This window comes from Panulirus ornatus, chromosome 2 (assembly GCF_036320965.1).
Source record: "Panulirus ornatus isolate Po-2019 chromosome 2, ASM3632096v1, whole genome shotgun sequence".
NCBI lineage: Eukaryota > Metazoa > Arthropoda > Malacostraca > Decapoda > Palinuridae > Panulirus > Panulirus ornatus.
In genome coordinates this window covers 66,048,726-66,068,192 of record NC_092225.1, presented here as the reverse complement: position 1 = coordinate 66,068,192, position 19,467 = coordinate 66,048,726, and the positions used below count along the sequence as shown (strand labels likewise).

The following is a 19,467-nucleotide window of genomic DNA, read 5'->3' as shown; positions in this document are numbered from 1 at the left end:
CACGTTCCTCTCCTCAAACATACTACCTATCTCTCCTTTTTTCTCATCTTGGTTACATCCACACACCTTTAGACACCCCAATCTCAGCCTTCGAGGAGGATGAGCACTCCCCTCGTGACTCCTGTTTCCCCTTTTAGAAAGTTAAAATACAAGGAGGGGAGGGTTTCTAGCCCTTGCTCCTGTCCCATTTTAGTCGCTTCTACGACACGCGGGGAATGCGTGGGAAGTTTTCTTTCCCCCCTATCCCCAGGGAATATATATATATATATATATATATATATATATATATATATATATATATATATATATATATATATATATATATATATATATATATATATATATTTTTTATTATACTTTGTCGCTGTCTCCCGCGTTTGCGAGGTAGCGATATATATATATATATATATATATATATATATATATATATATATATATATATATATATATATATATATATATATATATATATATATGTGTGTGTGTGTGTGTGTGTGTGTGTCTGTGTGTCTGTGTGTATGATTGGATGGGCCGTTCTTCGTCTGTTTTCTTTTTTATAGTCTTTAATTTTGTTAATATTGTTCTACAATTAGGTGGGTGCTCAGACACCAGATGTCCAAAATTATCCCTTTTATTTCAAACTTTCTCCTTCACAGATGCATCATCAGGAATCTACAAAAATGAGTAAAAACTGTGTCACAAATTTTGGATACGAAATGTACAACGCAAATATGTCAATAACTTGTAAATAAGAAACAACATCGGTAAATCCCATTGTGCATAGCACAGAAAAAATAATGATAAACACTAAAAGCGATACAACCTAAATACAAAATATGGATACAAAAATATAGAAAAATTACAGCTGGGGAAACACAGAAGAACAATATCACAATATAGAAAATTCTTCACTAAATACACTAAGTTGTGCCAATGAAGACCGTTATTGTCCAGGTGTGGCGTTGAGGTCAGGTTGGGCTCGTCTGATTCTCTCTGATCTTCCTAACCCAGGACCAGGTTGGTCGGTACCGTAATCCCACTGTCCAGAAATGCCGGACTCGGTAGCTTGTGACGGGTTAGTGACGTGTCCCATCCATTCTAAAACGGCATTAGGTGTACGTCTTTTTGGTGGCCATCAAAGAGTTGCATAGCGATGGTCATGTTTGTCTGGATGTTGATGACAGGTGCTTTCTCTCTAATGTGAATGGCTTCTAATACCTGTAGTGTCCTCCGATCACACTAACTAGTAGTGATTTTGGTGTTATTCACCACAATTTCCCTTGTTAGTCTCGTTCCATGTTTTTGTTCATGGAATGAGACTCTCTCTCTCTCTCTCTCTCTCTCTCTCTCTCTCTCTCTCTCTCTCTCTCTCTCTCTCTCTCTCTCTCTCTCTCTCTCTCTCTCAGAGGTGCACTTTATCATCATGAAGTTTATTGTTCATCCCTTTCAAAATAACAGAACATTTTGTGGATTATTGCTCATTCTCACAAGACATGCAACTATGCCGAGATATTCAGGAGAGATATGTCTTTTGCTTGCTTCAGGAGGCGTGATGGGTGTGCCTGGAGGCAGGAGTGACAGCAGCAGCAGCAGCAGCAGCAGCAGCAGCAGTAGCAGGGTGGGAAGGGCCAGGGCGCGGTGACACGCCACCTCCAAGATGGTAGGCCACGTCCACCACCATCATCACCACGCCCCAGGACCCGACACTGGTATAGAGCTGGAGCCGCTGGTGGAGGCTGATCATACAAGCCTCTCCAGCTCCAGCCGACACCACCAGCAGGTGATAACTGCCTTCCTTCAATGGTCACCTTACTGTTAACATTTGTTCCTCATGTGATTCAGTTGTCCTGATGTGATGTTATGGTTCATGCCACCTATGTGATGCTAGTGACATGATGTGGTGGGTATCAGGTGTGTCTCTCAGGTTATCCATGTCATGATGTCATGTCTGCCTGTGTGGGGTGGTACAAGGTTCAGTCTTGTCTTCCTATGTTGGGTAGTAGGCGTTGTCATGTCTGCCTGTGTGGGGCGGTGGGAGGTGTAACGTCTGTCTGCGTGGGGCAGTACGATGTGACGTGATGTCATGTCTGCATGTGTGGGGCGGTAGGAGGTAGTGTTATGTCTGCCTTCGTGGAGAGGTAGGAGGATATGTCATGTTTGTCTGTTTTTAGCAGTTGGAGAAGAAGTCATGTCTGCCTGTGTGGGGTGGTTTGAAGTGACATAATGTTTGCCTGTGAGGGGGTGGTTAGAAGTGATATCATGCCTGCCTGTCTGGGGCGTTAGGATGTGGTGTCATGTCTGCCCGTCTGGGGCGGTAGGTTGTGGTGTCATGTCTTCCTGTGTGGGAAGGTAGGAGGTCGTGTCATGTCTGCCTGTATGGGGCTGTAGGAGGTGATGTCATATCTTCGTTTGTGGGGTGGTAGGAGGTGGTGTCATGTGTGTCTTTGTGGATTGCGACGAGGTTCAGTCATGTCTTCCTATTTAGGGCGGTAAGAGGTGTTGTCACGTTAGCGTGCGTGTGCAGGTAGGAAATGATGGCATGTCTGTCTTTGTGGGGAAGAAGGAGGCGATATCATGTCATGTCTACCTGTGTAGGGCGGTAAGAGGTTTTGTCATGTCTGCTTGTGTGGGAAGGTAAGAGTTGAGTGTCATGTCTCCCTGTATGGGGCGGTAGTAAGTGATATCATTTATGCCTGTGTGGGATGGTAGGAGGTGGTGTCATGTCTGCATGTGTGGAAAGTAAGAGCTGATATCATGTCTGCCTGTTTGGGGTGGTAGTAACTGATGTCATTTCTGCCTGCGTGTGGCAGAAGGAGGTGATGTCATGTCTGTATGTGTGGGACGGTAGGAGGTGTTGCCATGTCTGCTTGTGTGGGGTGTTAGGAAGTGATGTCATGTCTACCTGTGTGGTGTGGTAAGAGGCGGAGTCATGTCTGCCTGTCTGGGGTGGTAGAAGGCGATGTTATGTGTGCATGTGAGGGGTGGTAAGAGATGGAATCATGTTTTCCTGTGTGGGGCCGTAAAAGCTGGTGTCCTGTCTGCCTATGTGGAGTATTAGGTGATATGTCCTTCTCTGTTTAGCGGTGAAATGAAGTCACGTCTGCCTTTGTGAAGTGATTAGAGGTAATTTCCTGTCTGCGTGTGTAGGGCGGTAAGAGGGGGTGTCATGTCTTCCTGTCTGGGGTGGTAGGTGGTGGTGTCATGTCTTCCTGTCTGGGATGACAGGAGGTCGTGCAATGTCTGCCCTTGTGGGACGATAGGTGGTGGTGTCACATCTACTTATTCAGGGTGGTAGGAGGAGGTGTCTTGTGTGCCTCTGTAGGGCGTTAGGAGGTGGTGTCATATCTGCATATGTGGGACGGTAGATGGTGGTGTCATGTCTGCCTGTGTGGGGTGGTAAAAGATGGTGTCATTTCTGCCTGTCTGGAGTGGTAGGAGGTGATATCATGCCTGCCCCTCTGGGATGGTAGGTGATGGTGTCATGCCTTCTTGTGTTGGATGATAGGAGGTGGTGTCATGTCTGCCTGAGTGGGGCGGTAGGAGGTGGTGTCATATCTGCCTCTGTAGAGTGGTAGGAGGTGGTCATGTGTGATTGTGTGAGGCGTTAGGAGGTGGTGTCATGTCTGCTTGGGTGGGAAGGTAAGAGTTGATGTCATGTCTGCCTGTGTGGGATGGTAGGAGATGATGTCATGTCTTCCTTTGTGTGATGGTAAGAGGTGGAGTCATGTCTGCCTTTCTAGGGTGGTAGGAGGTGATGTCATGTCTTCCTTTTTAGGGCGGTAAGAGGTGAAGTTATGTCTACCAGTCTGGGGTGGTAGAAGGTGATGTTATGTCTGCATGTGAGGGGTGATACGGAGGAGGTGTCATATGTGTCGGGCTTTAGGAGGTGATGTCGTTTCTTCCTATGTGGAGCAATAGGAGGTGGTGTCCTGTTTCCCCGTATGGGGTGGTAAAGGTTCAGTCGTGTCCTCCTATGTGTGGCGAGAGGAGGTGTCATGTCTGACTGTGTGGGAGGTAGAAGAAGGTGTCATATCTGTCTGTGTGGGGGGAAGGTGAGGTCATGTTATGTGTCCCTTTGTAGGGCGGTAGGTGTTGTCATATCCGCTTGTGTGGGATGGTAGGAAGTAATGTCATGTCTGTCTGTGCAGGGCAGTAGCAGGTAGTGTCATGTCTGCCTGTGTTGGGTGGTAGGAGGTGGTGCCATGTCAGCTTGTTTCGGGCGGTAGGAGGTAGTGTCATGTCTGCCTGCGTGCGGTGGTAGCAGGTGGTGTCTTGTCAGCTTGTTTCGGGCGGTAGGAGGTGGTGTCATGTCTGCCTGCGTGCGGTGGTAGGAAGTAGTGTCATGCCTGCTTGTTTAGGGCGGTAGGAGATGGTGTCATGTCTGCCTGTGTGCGGTGGTAGGAGGTGGTGTCTTGTCTGACTCTATGGGGCATTAGGAGGTGGTATCATGGTTGCCTGTAAGGACGGTGGGAGATGGTGTGATGTGTACCTATATAGGGCGGTAGGAGGTGGTGTCACGACTGTGTGAGACGGTAAGAGGTGGCCTCATGTCTGCCTGTATGGGGCAGTAGTAAGCGGTGTCATGTCTATGTGTGTAGAGTGGTAAAAGGTGGTGTCATGTCTGTTTTTGTTCGGCAGTACGAGGTGTCATGTCTGCCTGTGTGGGGCGTTTTGAGATGGTGTCATGTGTACCCGATCTGGGTCTTACGGGTGGTGTCATGTCTACCTGTGTGAGGTAATAGGAGGAGGAGTCATGTCTACCTGTGTTGGGTTGTAGGAGATGGTGTCATATCTTTCTGTTTGGGGCTGTACGAGGTGGTGTCATGCTTGCCTATGTGGGGTGGTAGGAGGTGGTCTCATGTCTGCCTGTGTAGGGCGGTAGGAGATGGTGTCATGTTTGCCTTTGTGGGGCGGTAATAACAAGGTGGTGTCATGTCCACTTTTGTAAGGCAGTACGAGCTGTTGTCATGTCTGCCTGTGTGGGGCTGTAAGAGATGGTGTCATGTCTACCTGTTAGGGGTGGTAGAGGTGGTGCCCTGTCTACCTGTGTGGGGTGGTAGGAGGTGGCGTCACGTCTGCCTGTGTTGGGCGGTAGGAGGTGGTGTCACGTCTGCTTGTGTGGGGCGGTAGGAGGTAATGTGTTGTCTTCCTGTTTGGGGCAGTAGGTGGTGTGGTGTCAGCCTGTGTCGAGTGGTAGGAAGTGGTAACATGTCTGGCTGTGTGAGACGTTAAGAAATGTGTCATATCTGCGTATGTGCAGCGGTAAGAGGTGGCGTCTTGTCTGCCTTTTTGTGGCGGTAGGAGGTAGTGACATGTCTGCCTGTGTAGGGCGGAAGGAGGTGATGTCTTTTCTGCCTGTGTGGGGCAGTAGTAGGTGTTGTCATGTCTACCTGCCTGGTCCTGTAGATGATGTAGTGTCTGCCTATTTGGGGCGATATGAATTAATGTCATATCTGCCTGTATGAGGTGGTAGGAGATGGTGTCAAGTCTGCCTCTGTGGAGTGGTAGGATGTTGTGTCTTGTCTGCTTCTGTGGGATGGCAGCACGGTGTCCAGTCTACCTGTCTGGGGTGTTAGGAGGTGGTGTATTGTCTGCCTTTGTGGAGTAGTAGGAGGTGGTGGCATGTTTGCCTTCGTATCATGTTATGAGGTGGTGTCATGTCTGCCTGTGTGGGTCAGTAGGAGGTGGTGTCATGTTTGCCTGTGTGGGGCAAAATTTGGGGTGATGTCTGCCTCTGTGCGGTGGTAGGGGTTAGTGTCATGTCTGCCTGTGTGGGGTGGTAAGGGATGGTTCTATGTCTACGTGTCTGGGTTGGTAGATACGGTGTCATATCTATCTGTTTGGGGTGGTAGGTGGCGATGTCATTACTGCCTGTGTTGAGCGGTAGGAGGTGTGACATATATGACTGTGTGGGGCAGTAGGAGGTGGTGTCATGTTTACATGTATGGAGTGGTTGGACGTGGTGCCGTGTTTGCCTTTTGTGGGGAGGTAGGAGGTAGTGTCATGTCTGCTTGTGTGGGACGGTTGGAGGTGCTTTCATGTCTACCTGTGTGGGTCAGTAGGAGGTGGTGTCATGTCTGCCTCTCTGGGGCAGTAGGAGGTGGTGTCTTGTTTAACTGTGTGGGGCAGTAGTAGTTGGTGTAACGTCTGCCTCTTTAGGTGGAAGGAGGTAGTGTCATGTGTGCCTGTGTAGCGTGGTACGAAGCGGTGTCATGTCTGCCTATGTGAGACGGTAGGAGGTTGTGTCATGTCTGTTTGTGTGGGGTGGTAGGAGGTGGTGTCAAGTCCTCCTATGCGTGGCATTCGGAGGTGGTGTCATATGTGTTTGTTTGGGGAAGTACGAGGAGTTTTCATGTCTGCCTGTGTGGGGCGGTAAAAGATGGTGTTATGTCTACCTGTTTAGGGTGGTAGATGTTGTGTCATTTCTACCTGTGTGGAGTGGTAGGTGTCGGTGTAATGACTGCTTGTGTTGGGAGGTAGGAGGTATGTCATATCTGCCTTTGTGGGATGGTAGGAGGTGTTATCATGTCTGCGTACCTTAGACAGTAGGTGTTATCATATCTCCTGTATGAGACGGTAAGAGATGGTGTCATGTGTGCCTGTGGGGTGGTACGAGGCGGTGTCATATCTGCCTGTAAGAGGCGGCAGGAAACGATGTCTTGTCTGGTTGTGTGGGGCTTTAGGAGGTGGTGTCATGTCTGCCTTTGTGGAGCGTTCGGAGGTGGTGTCATATGTGCTTGTCTGGTAAGTAAGAGGAGTTTTCATGTCTGCCTGTGTGGGGCGGTAAGAGATAGTGTCATGTCTACCTGTTTGGGGTGGTAGAGGTGGTGTCATATCTATGTGTGTGGGGTGGTAGGTGGCGGTTTCATGACTGCCTGTGTCGGAGGTAGGAGGTGTGTCATGTCTGCTTGTTTGCGGCAGTAGAAGGTGCTGTCATGTTTGCCTGTGTGGGATGGTAAGAGGCGGTGTCATGTCTGCCTTTATGAGGTAATAGGAGGTGGTGTCATGTCCTTCTTTGTGGAGCGTTTGGATGTGGGGTCAAGTCTGCCTCTGTATGATACGAGGTGGCGTCATGTGTCCCTGTGTTGGGTGGTAGGAAATGGTGTCATGTGTGACTGAGTGGGGAGCAAGGAGATAGTGTCATGTCTTTCTGCATGGATCAGTCGGAAGTGGTGTCATGTCTTTCTGTGTGGGTCAGTCGGAAGTGGTGTCATGTCTGGCTGTGCAGGGTGCTAGGTGATGTCATGTCTGCCTGTGAGGTGCGGTAGATGGTGTGGTGTGTCTCTATGTCTGGAGGTAGGAGGTTGTTCCGTGTATGCCTGTGTGGTTCAGTTGGAGGTGGTGTCATTTCAGCTTGTGTAGGGTGGCAGGAGGTTGTGTAATGTCTGCCTGGGTAGGATGGTATGAGAAGGTGATATGTCTGCCTCTGTGGGGCGGTAGGAGGTGGAGTTAGGTCTGCCTGTGTGGAGCGGTAGGAGATGCTATCTTGTCTATCTGTGGATTGGGCGGTAGGAGATGATGTCATGACTGCCTACGTGGGGCGGTAGGAGATGGTTTCCAATCTGCCTATATGGGGCAGCAGGAGGTGGTGTCTTGTCTGCCTGTGTGGGGCGGTAGGAGGTAGTCATGTGTGCCTGTTTGTGGCAGTAGGAGGTGGTATCATGTTTGTCTGTGTGAGGCAGTAGGAGGCAGTGTCATATCTGCCCGTGTGGGATGGTAGGAGGTGGTGTCATATCTGCCTGTATGTTGCGGTAGGAAGTGATGTCATATCTTCCTGTGTGGGGCGTTAGTAGGTGGTGTCATATTTGCCTGTATGGAGTAGTAGGATGTGGTGACATGTCTGCCTGTGTGAGGGTGATAGGAGGTCATGTCATGTCTGCCTGTTTGGGCGCGGTAGAAGGTGTTGTCATATATACCTGTTTAGGACGGCTGGAGGTTGTATCTGCCCGTGTGGGGCGATAGGGGATGGTCCCATGTCTGACCGCATGGGGTTTAAGAGGTAGTGTCATTTATGCCTTTGTGGAGTGGTTGTACGTGATTGCCTGTGTGGGGAAGTAGGAGGTGATGTCATATCTGCATTTGTGGAGCGGTAGGGGTTGGTGTCATGACTGCCTGTTTGGGATGTTAGGAAGTGGTGTCATTTCTTCCTCTATTGTTTGTTAGTAGGTAGTGTCATGTCTGTCTGTATGTGGTGAAAGCAAGTGGTGTCATATCTGTCTTTTTGGTACAGTAGGAGGTGGTTTCATTATCTGTTTGTGCTGGGCGATAAAAGATAGTGTCATGTATGCCCTTTTGGGGTGGTAGAAGGTGGTGTCATGTCTGCCTGTGTGGGTGGTAGGTGCTGTCATGTCTGTCTGTGTGCGGTGGTAAGAGGTGATGTCATGTCTACCTCTGTGGGGTGTAGGAGGTTGTGTCATGTCAGTCTGTGTAGGGTGGTAGGAGGTGATGTCATGTCTGCCTCTATGGGGTTGTAGGAGGTGATGTCGTCTGCCTGTTGTGGGGCAGTAGGAGGTGCTGTCATGTGTGCCCGTGTGGGGCATTAAGAGGTGGTGTTATATCTGCCTGGTTATGGTGATAGGAAGTGGCGTCATGTCTGCCTGTATTGAGCGGTAGGAGGCAGTCATGTCTGCCTATGTATTGCTGTAGGAGGTGGTGTCATGTCTGCCTGTGTTGGGTAGTAGGAGGTGGTGTTATGTCTATCGTTTTGGAGCATTTGGAAGTGGTGTCATGTCGGCCTGTGTTGGTTGGTAGAAGGTGGCTCCTGTCAGGTTGTGTGGGGTGGTAGGTGATGGTGTCATCTCTTCCTAAGTAGGGCGGTAAATGGTAGTGTCATATCTACCTATTTGGGGTAGTAGGAGGTGGTGTCTAGTCTAGCTGTGTATGGTGGTAGAAGGTGGTGTCATGTCTTCTCGTATGAGGCGATAGGAGATGGTGTCATGTCTGCCTGTGTGTAGAGGTAGGAGGCGGTGTCTTGTCTGCCTCTGTGGTTCGGGGAGGTGTTCTCATGTCTGCCTGTGTGAGGCGGTAGGAGGTAGTGTCATGTCTGCCTGTGTGGGGTGGTTTTATGACTGTTTTTATGTCTGTTTCTGTGGGGAGTGGTAGGATAGTTTCCTATCTGCCTAGGTGGGGCTTTAGGAGGTGGTGTCATGTCTGCCTGTGTGTAGAAGGTTGGAGATTGTGTCATGTCTGACTATGTGGGATGATAGGTGTTTTCATTCTGAACATAGGAGGTTTAAGAGATGGTGTCATGTCTCCCTTTCGTTGGGTGGTAGTAGGTAATCTCATGTCTCCCTGTGTGGGGAGGTAGGAGGCGATGTCATATCTACATGTATGGGGTGGTAGGAGACGATGTCATATGTGCCTGTCTAGGGTGTTAGGAAGTGGTGCCATGTCTTCTTATATTGTTTGGCAGGAGGTAGTGTTATGTCTGCCTGTGTGGAGATGATAGAAGATGGTATCATGTCTGCACTTTTGGGGGCAGTAGGAGGTGGTGTGCTGTCTGCCTGTGAGCGGTGGTAGGATGAAATGTCATGTCTGCTTGTGTGGGATAGTAGGAGGTAATGTCATGTGTGTCTGTGTAGGGTGGAATGAGGTGATGTCATATCTGCCTATGTGGGATGGTAGGAGGTGGTGTCATGTTTACTTGTGTAAGGTGGTAGGAGGTGGTTGTTATGTCTGTTTGTGAGGCGGTAAGAGATGGCGTCATGTCTACCCGTGTGAAGAGGTAGAAGGTGTCCTATCTGCCCATGTGGGACAGTAGAAGGTGGTGTCATGTCTGCCTGTGTGGGGTGGTAGGAGGTGGTGTCATATCTGCCCATGTGGGACAGTAGGAGGTGGTGTCATGTCTGCCTGTGTGGAGTGGTAGGAGTTGGTGTCATATCTGCCTGTTTAGGGTGGTAAGAGGTTGTGTTATATCTTCTTTTGTGGGATGGCAGGAGTTGATGTCATGTCTTCCTCTTTTGGCCGGTAGGAGGTGATGTCAAGTCTGACTGTGTGGAGCAGCTGGAGGTGCTGTCATATTTTTCTGTATGGGGTGGTAGGAGGTGATGTTTGCCTCTGTTGGGCGATAGAAGGTGGTGTCATATCTGCCTGGTTGTGGTGATAAATGGTTGTGTCCTATCTGCCTGATTGTGGTGATAGGAGGCGATGTCATGTCTGCCTGTATTTAGCGTTAGGAGGTAGTGTTATGTCTGCCTGTGTAGTACTGAAAAAGGTGGTGTAATGCCTGCTTGTGTGGGATGGTAGAAGGCTGCGTCGTGTCTACTTGTGTGGGTGGTAGGTGATGGTGTCATGTCTGCTCTGTGGGGCGGTAGGCGATAGTGTCTCGTCTGTCTGTTTGGGGTAGTAGGGGGTGGTGTCTAGTCTGTCTGTGTATGGTGGTAAGAGGTGGTGTCATGTTTGCCTGTGTGGGGCGGTAGGAGGTGGTGTCATGTCTACCTGTGTGGGGCGGTAGGAGGTCGTTGTTGTATCTGCCTGTGTGGAGTGGTAAGAGGTGGTGTCATCTGTGCCTGTGTGGGGCATTAGGAAGTGGTATCATATCTGCCTGCTTGTGGTGATAGGAAGAGGTGTCATGTCTGCCTGTATGGAGCAGTAGGAGGTAGTGACATGTCTGCCTGTGTAGCGGTGTAGGAGGTGGTGTCCTGTCTGCTTGTGGTGGGTGGTAGTAGGTGGCTCATGTCTGGTTATGTGGGATGGTAGGTGATGGTGTCATGTCTGCCAGTGTGGGGTGGCAGGTAGTGTCATGTCTGCCTTTTTGGGGTAGTAGGAGGTGGTATCTAGTCTGGCTGTGTATGGTGGTAGGAATTGGTGTCATGTCTGCTTGTGTGGGGCGGTAGGAAGTGGTGTCATGTCTGCTTTTGTGGGTGGTTGTAGGTGGTGTCCTATCTGCCTGTGTGGGGCAGTAGGAGGTGGTGTCATGTCTGCCTGTATTGAGTGGTAGGAGGTAGTTATGTCTATGTTTTTTGTGTATTTGGAAGTGGTGTCATGTCTGCATGTGCGGGCGTAGGTGGTAGTGTCATGTCTGCCTGTTTGGGATGGTAGGAAGTGGTTGATAGCCTTCCTGTGTATGGTGGTAGGAGGTGGTGTCATGTCTGCTTGTGTGGGGCGGTAGGAGGTGGTGTCGTGCCTGCCTGTGTAGTACTGTAAGAGGTGTTGTAATGTTTGCCTGCTTGTAATGTTTGCCTGCTTATGATAGGTAGGAGGTAGTGTCATGTCTGCCTGTGTAATACTGAAAAAGGTGGTATAATGTCTGCCTGTGTGGGATGGTAGAAGGCTGCGTCATGTCTGCTTGTGTGGGGTGGTAGGTGATGATGTCATATCTGCTATGTGGGGCGGTAGGAGGTAGTGTCATTCCTGCCTGTTTGAGGTTGATGGAGGTGGTGTCTAGTCTGGCTGTGTATGGTGGTAGGAGGTGCCATGTTTGCTTGTGTTGGGCGGTAGGAGGTGCTGTCATGTCTATCTGTGTAGGGTGGTAGGAGGTGCTGTCATATCTTTCTGTATGGTGTGGTAGAAGGTGATGTCTGCCTGTGTTGGGCGGTAGGCGGTTGTATCCTATCTGCCTGATTGTGTTGATCGAAGGTGGTGTCATATCTACATGTATTGAGCGGTAGGAGGTAGTTTCATGTCTGCTTGTTTAGTACTGTAGGAGGTAGTGTAATTTTTGCCCGTGTAGAATGGTAGGAGACGGCGTCATGTCTACTTGTGTGGGATGGTAGGTAATGATGTCATTTCTGCTCTGTGGGACGGTAGAAGGCAGTGTCACATCTTCCTGTTTGGGTAGCAGGAGGTGGTGTCTAGTCTGGCTGTGTATGGTGGTAGGAGGTGGTGTCATGTTTGCTTGTATGGGGCGATAGGAGGTGGTGTCATGTATACGTGTGTGGGCGGTAGGAGGTGGTTGTTATGTTTGTCTGTGTGGGGCGGTAAGAGGTGGCGTCATGTCTACCTGTGTGGAGTGGTAGGAGGTGTCCTACCTGCCCATGTGGGACAGTAGAAGGTGGTACATGTCTGCCTGTGCGGAGTGGTAGGAGGTGGTGTCATATCTGCCTGTTTAGGGTGGTAAAAGGTTGTGTTATATCTTCTGTGGGATGGCAGGAGGTGGTGTCATGTCTTCCTCTTTTGGCCGGTAGGAGGTGATGTCAGGTCTGACTGTGCGGAGCAACTGGAGGTGCTGTCATATCTTTCTGTATGGGGTGGTAAGAGGTGATGTTTGCCTGTGTTGGGCGATAGAAGGTGGTGTCATATCTGCCTGGTTGTGGTGATAAATGGTGGTGTCCTATCTGCCTGATTGTGGTGATAGGAGGCGGTGTCATGTCTACCAGTATTTAGCGGTAGGAGGTAGTGTCATGTCTGCTTGTGTAGTACTGAAAAAGATGGTGTAATGTCTGCCTGTGTGGGATGGTAGAAGGCTGCGTCATGTCTACTTGTGTTGGGTGGTAGGTGATGGTGTCATATCTGCTAAGTGGGGTGGTAGGCGATAGTGTCTTGTCTGCCTGTTTGGGGTAGTAGGAGGTGGTGTCTAGTCTGTCTGTGCATGGTAGTAAGAGGTGGTGTCATGTTTGCTTGTGTGGAGCGGTAGTAGGTGGTGTCTTGTCTGCCTGTGTAGTGGTGTAGGGGGTGGTGTCCTGTCTGCTTGTGGTGGATGGTAATAGGTGGCTCATGTCTGGTTGTGTGGGATAGTAGGTGATGGCGTCATGTCTGCCAGTGTGGGATGGCAGATGGTAGTGTCATGTCTGCCTGTTTGGAGTAGTAAGAGGTGGTAACTAGTCTGGCTGTGTATGGTGGTAGGAGGTAGTGTCATGTCTGCTTGTGTGGGGCGGTAGGAAGTGGTGTCGTGTCTGCTTTTGTGGGTGGTTGTAGGTGGTGTTCTCTCTGTCTGTGTGGGGCGGTAAGGGGTGGTGTCATGTCTGCCTGTGTTGAGTGGTAGGAGGTAGTTATGTCTATGTTTTTGGTGTATTTGGAAGTGGCGTCATGTCTGCCTGTGCGGGCGTAGGTGGTAGTGTCATGTCTGCCTGCTTGGGGTAGTAGGAAGTGTTTGGTAGTTTGGCTGTGTATAGTGGTAGGAGGTGGTGTCATGTCTGCTTGTGTGGGGTGGTAGGAGGTGGTGTCATATCTGCCTGTTTAGGGTGGTAGGAGGTTGTGTTTTATCTTCTGTGGGATGGCAGGAGTTGGTGTCATGTCTTCCTCTTTTGGCCGGTAGGAGGTGATGTCAAGTCTGACTGTGTGGAGCAGCTGGAGGTGCTGTCATATTTTTCTGTATGGGGTGGTAGGAGGTGATGTTTGCCTCTGTTGGGCAATAGGAGGTGGCGTCCTATCTGCCTGGTTGTGGTAATAGATGGTGGTGTCATCAGCTCTGTATTGAGCGTTAGAAGGTTCTCTGTCTGTGTAGTACTGTAAGATTTGGTGAAATGTCTGCCTGTGTGGGATGGTAGAAGGCGGCGTCATGTCTACTTGTGTGGGGTGGTAGGTGATGGTGCCATGTCTGCTTTGTTGGGCGGTAGGAGGTAGTGTGATGGGAGGTGATTCTAATCTGTCTGTGTATGGTGGTATGAGGTGGTGTCATGTCTGCTTGTGTGGGGCGATAGGAAATGGTGTCCTATGTGTCTATTTGTGGTAATAGATAGTGGTGTCATAGCTGTCTGATTGTTGTGATGGGTGGCGGTGTCATGTTGGCCTGTACTGAGCTGTAGGAGGTAGTGTTATGTCTCCCTGTTTAGTACTGTAAGAGGTGGTGTAATGTCTGCCTGTGTGGGATGGTAGGAGACGGCGTCATGTCTGCTTGTGTGGGGTGATAGGTGATAGCGTCATGTCTTCTCTGTGGGGTGGTAGGAGGTAGCGTCTTGTCTGCCTGTTTGGGTAGTAGGAGGTGGTGTCTAGTCTATCTGTGCATGGTGGTAGGAGGTGATGTCATGTCTGCTTGTGTATGGCGGTAGGAAGAGGGTGTCATGTCTACGTGTGTGGGGCGGTCGGAGGTAGTTGTTATGTCTGTTTGTGTGGGGCGGTAAGAGGTGGTGTCATGTCTACCTGTGTGGAGAAGTAGATGGTGCCCTATCTGCCCATATGGGGCAGAAGTTGTTGTCATGACTGTCTGTATGGGTTGGTAGGAGGTGGTGTCATATCTGCTTGTTTACGGTGGTAGGAGGTGGTACTATATCTTCTTGTGTGGGATGGCAGGAGATAGTGTCATGTCTTCCTTTTTTTGCCGGTTTGAGGTTGTGTCAAGACTGACTGTGTGGGGCAGTTGGGGGTGTTATCATATCTTTCTGTATGGAGTGGTAGGAGGTGATGTTTGCCTGTGTTGGGCGATAGGAGGTGGCTTCATGTCTGCCTCTGTGGGGCGGTAAGAGGTGATGTTATGTCTGTTTGTGGGGCAATATGTGGTGTCATATCTGTCTGTACGGGGCAGAAGAGGGTGGTGACATTTCGGCCTATGTGGGGCGGTAGGAAGTGGTGTCATGTCTGCCTGTGTGGGATGATAGGAGGTGGTGTCATGTCTGCCTGTGTGAGGCAGTAAGAGGTGGTGTATGTGTGCCTGTGTTAGGCGGTAAGAGGTGGTGACATATCTCCTTATGTAAGGTGGTAGGAGGTGGCGTCATGTTTGCCTCTGTGGGGCGGTAAGAGGTGATGTTATGTCTGTCTGTAGAGCAATAAGCAGTGGTGTCATATCTGCCTGTGTGGGTCGGTAGGAGATGGTGCCATGTGTGCTTGTGTAGGGCGGTAAGAGGTGATGTTTGCCAGTGTAGGGCGTTAGAGGTGTTGTCATGTTTGATATTCTCCCCTCAGATGCTGGATGGAGCCGGGGCGAGGCGTTGCGCGCTACCACACGTCGGTCTTTTCATGGCAGTCTTGTCATCACTTTTCTTCTCGCTCTGCTCCCTTATCGTCAAGGTAATTCACCAACCTGTTCTTGACCCTCTTCATACTCCTGTGATGTCAGTCATCACTCACCAGATCATTCTTCATTACTTCATCAATAAGATAACTCATCAACCTGGTCTTTACCCTCTCCATACTCCAGTGGTGTCAGGTCACTACTCCCAGGTCATGTTGTCATGCCAATACTCACCAGGTGTTACTGGTACTCCATGGACAAAGAGGGTGACTTCACCTGCCTCCACAGACAGACGATGAGTGGGCCTGCCTCCACAGATATAGACGGTGGCTGGGCCTTTGTCCACAGGCTAAGACGGTAGCTGGACCTGCTTTCACAGACCAAGACGGTGGCTGGACCTACCTCCACAGACCAAGACGGTGGCTGGACCTGCCTCCACAGACTAAGAAAGTGGCTGGACCTGCCTCCACAGACCAAGACTGTGACTGGACATGCCTTCACAACGGTGCTGGGCCAGCATCCACAGACCAAGATGGTGGCTGGATCTGCCTCCACAGACCAAGATGGTGGCTGGACCTGCTTCCATAGACCAAAATGGTGGCTGGGCCTGCCTCCTCAGACTAAGACGGTGGCAGCGCCTGCCTCCATAGAACAAGATGGTGGCTAGCCTGCCTCCAAAGACCAAGACAGTGGTTGGGCCTGCCTCCATAGACCAAGACGTTGGCTGGACTTGTCTCCACACGCCAACACGGTAGCTGGGCCTGCCTCCACAAACCAAGACAGTGGCTGGGCCTACCTCCACAGACCAAGATTTTGGTTAGACTTGTCTCCAAGGACCAACACGGTGGCTGGGCCTACCCCCACAGAACCAAGACGATTGCTGAGCCTGCCTTCACACACCAAGACAGTAGCTGGGCCTGCCTCAAAAGAACCTAAACGGTGGCTGAACCTGCCTCTACAGACCAAGAAGGTGGTTGGGCCTGCCTCCACAGATGAAGAGGTGGCTGAGACTGCCTCCAGAGACTAAGACGGTTGCTGGGCCTGCCTCCACATACAAAGAAGGTGGCTGGACCTGGTTCAACAAACCAAGACGGTGGTTGGGCCTGCTTCCACAAAGTAAGAGGTGGTTGGACCTTCCTCCACAAACCTAGAAGTGGCTGGGCCTGCCTTCACGAACCAAGATAGTGCTGGGACCTGCCCCTACAAACGAAGGTGGTGGCCGGGCCTGCCTCCACAGATCAAGACGGTGGGTGGACATGTCTCCATAGACCAAGATGGTGGTTTCACCTGCCTCCACAGACGAAGCGGTAGCTGAGCCTGTCTATAGAGTCAAATATGAGGGCTAAACGTGCCTCCACAGACCATGACGGTGGCTGGGCCTGCCTCCATAGACCAAAACGGTGTTTGGTATTGTCTCCACAGACCATTTCGTTGGATGGACATGCCTCCACGGGCCAAGATCGTGGCTGAACCTACCTCCACAGACCAAGACTGTGGCTGGGATTGCCTCCATAGACCAAGACGGTGGATGGGCCTGCCTCCACAGAAAAAGTACGGTGGATGGGCCTGCCTCTACAGAAATACGGTGGCTGGCCCTGCCTCCACAGACCAAGACGGTGGGTGGACCTGCCTCCACAGAACAAGACTGTTCCTAGGCCTGCCTCCACAGAGTATGACGGTGGCTGGGCCTACCTCCACATGCCAAGACGGTTGTTTGACCTTCCTCCACAGACCAAGATGATGGCTGGACCTTCATCCACAGACGAAGACTGCCTGGGCTTGCCTTCCCAGACCAAGGCGGTAGGTAGGCCTGTCTCCGCAGTCTAAGGCGGTGGCTGGGCCTGCCTCCACAGACTAACAGGTGGTTGGGCCTGCGTCCACACACCAAGGGATGCCTGGCCCTGCCTCCACAGACCAAGAAGGTGGCTTTGCTTGCCTCCTCAGACCGAGATGGTGGCTGGGCTTGCCTCCACAGACCAGGATGGTGGCTGGGCTTCCGTCCATAGAACAAGATGGTAGCTGGGCCTGCCTCCGCAGTGCAAAACGGTGGCTGAGCTTACCTCCACAGAGCAAGAGTTTGTTGGGCCTGTCTCCTGAGACTAAGAGGTGGGTGGGCCTTTCTCCATTGACCAACACGGTGGCTGGTCCTACCTCCAAAGACCAAGACGGTGGCTGAACCTGCCTCCAAAGACCAGGACGGTGGCTGGGACTGCCTCCACAGAAAAAGACGGTGGCTGGACAGCCTCCATAGACCAACCCGGTGGATGGACTTGCCTCCAAAGACCAAGATGGTGGCTGGGCTCTCCTCCACAGATCAAAACAGTGGCTGAGCCTGCCTCTACAGACCAAAACGATGAATGGGCCTGCTTCTACAGACCAAGACGTTGGTTGGATCTGCCTCCACAGAACAAGAGGTGGCTGGGCCTGCGTCCAGATACGAAGATGGTGGCTGGACCTGCCACCATAGAACCAGACCATGGCTGGACCCTCCTCCACAGACAAGTACGGTGGCTGGAGCTGCCTCCACAAACCAAGACGGTGGCTGGAGCTGCCTCCACAAACCAAGACGGTAAATGGGCATGCCTCCACAGACCAAGACGGTAGTTGGGCCTGCCTGCACAAACCAAGACGGTGTATAAGCCTGCCTCTATAGACTAAGAGGTGGTTGGGCCTTCCTCCACAGACCAACAGACCAAGAGGTAGCTGGGCCTGCCTACAGACACCATGACGGTGGCTGGGCTTGCCTCCACAGACCAAGACGATGGCTGGGCCTGACTCTACAAACAAAGACATTCGCTTGACCTGCCTCCACTGGCCAAGATGGCAGCTGGCAGACGAAGACGGAGGCTCGGCCTACCTCCACAGAGCAAAACTCTGGCTGGGCCTGCCTCCACAGACCAAAACAGTGCCTGGATCTACCTCTACAGAACAAGTCGGTGGCTGGGCTTGCCTCCACAGAACTGACAGTGGCTAGGGCTGCCTCAATAAACCAAGACGGTAGTCTAGCCTGCCTCCCCCACAGATAAAGGCGGTAGGTGAGCCTGTCTCCGCATTCCAAGACTGTGGCTGGTCCTGCCTCCAACGACTAACCGGTGGTTGGGCCTGCATCCATAGACCAAGAGATAACTGGGCATGCCTCTGCAAACCATGACGGTGGTTGGACTTCCCTCCACAGACAAAGACGGTGGCTGTGCATGACTCCACAGACCATGATAGTGGCTGGGTCTGGTTCCAGAAAACAAGACGGTGGCTGTGCATGACTCCACAGACCAAGATGGTGGCGGGGCCTGCCACCACAGACCAAGACGTTGGCTGGACTTCTCTCCACACAGCAGCACGGTGACTGGGCCTGCCTCTACAAACCAAGATTTTGGTTAGACTTGTCTGCAAGGACCAACACGGTGGATGGGCCTGCCCCACAGACCAAGACGATGGATGAGCCTGCCTTCACACACCAAGACAGTAGCTGGGCCTGCCTCAAAAGAACCTAAACGGTGGCTGAACTTGCCTCTACAGACCAAGAAGGTGGTTGGGCCTGCCTCCACAGATGAAGAGGTGGCTGAGACTGCCTCCAGAGACTAAGACGGTTGCTGGACCTGCCTCCACATACAAAGAAGGTGGCTGGACCTGGTTCAACAAACCAAGACGGTGGTTGGGCCTGCTTCCACAAAGTAAGAGGTGGTTGGACCTTCCTTCACAAACCTAGAAGTGGCTGGGCCTGCCTCCACGAACCAAGATAGTGCTGGGACCTGCCTCTACAAACGGTGTTGGCCGGGCCTGCCTCCACAGATCAAGACGGTGGGTGGACAAGCTTCCACAGATCAAGACGGTGGGTGGACATGCCTCCACAGATCAAGACGGTGGGTGGACATGCCTCCACAGATCAAGACGGTGGGTGGACATGCCTCCACAGATCAAAACGGTGGGTGGACATGCCTCCACAGATCAAGACGGTGGGTGGACATGCCTCCAGAGACCAAGATGGTGGTTCACCTGCCTCCACAGACGAAGAGGTAGCTAAGCCTGTTTATAGAGTTGAAGATTAGGGCTAGACGTGCCTCCACAGACCTTGACGGTGGCTGGGCCTGCCTCCATAGACCAAGACGGTGTTTGGTCCTGTCTCCACAGACCAATACGTTGGCTGGACCTGCCTCCACGGGCCAAGATGATGGCTAGACCTTCATCCATAGACGAAGACAGTGCCAGGGCTTGCCTTCCCAGACCAAGGCGGTAGGTAGGCGTGTCTCCGCAGTCTATGACGGTGGCTAGGCCTGCCTCCACAGACTAACAGGTGGTTAGGCCTGCGTTCACACACCAAGAGATGCCTGGCCCTGCCTCCACAGACCAGGAAGGTGACTGTGCTTGCCTCCACAGACCAAGATGGTGGCTGGGATTGCCTCCAGAGACCAATATGGTGGCTGGGCTTGCGTCCATAGAACAAGGCGGTAGCTGGGCCTGCCTCCGCAGTGCAAAACGGTGGGTGAGCTTACCTCCACAGAGCAGGAGTTTGTTGGGCCTGCCTCCTGAGACTAAGAGGTGGATGGGCCTGACTCAACAGACCAAGATGGTGGCTGGACCTGCATCCACAAACCAAGATGGACTTGATTCCACAGACCTAGATGGTGGGTGGACTTACCTCC

The 19,467-nt window shown here is 51.5% G+C and overlaps 1 protein-coding gene across 3 annotated transcripts in view; it reads left to right on the top strand.

Annotated features, from left to right (window-relative positions):
- LOC139756866 (solute carrier family 35 member G1) overlaps positions 1–19,467 on the top strand; it is a 268,287-nt gene that overhangs the window by 235,275 nt on the left and 13,545 nt on the right. For all 3 annotated transcript variants that reach the window (XM_071676727.1, XM_071676718.1, XM_071676736.1), the window contains 2 exons: positions 1,545–1,780; positions 14,779–14,883. In XM_071676727.1, coding sequence (XP_071532828.1) covers positions 1,658–1,780; positions 14,779–14,883 — 228 coding nt within the window. In that variant the 5' untranslated portion in view covers positions 1,545–1,657. The remainder of the gene's footprint in view (positions 1–1,544; positions 1,781–14,778; positions 14,884–19,467) is intronic.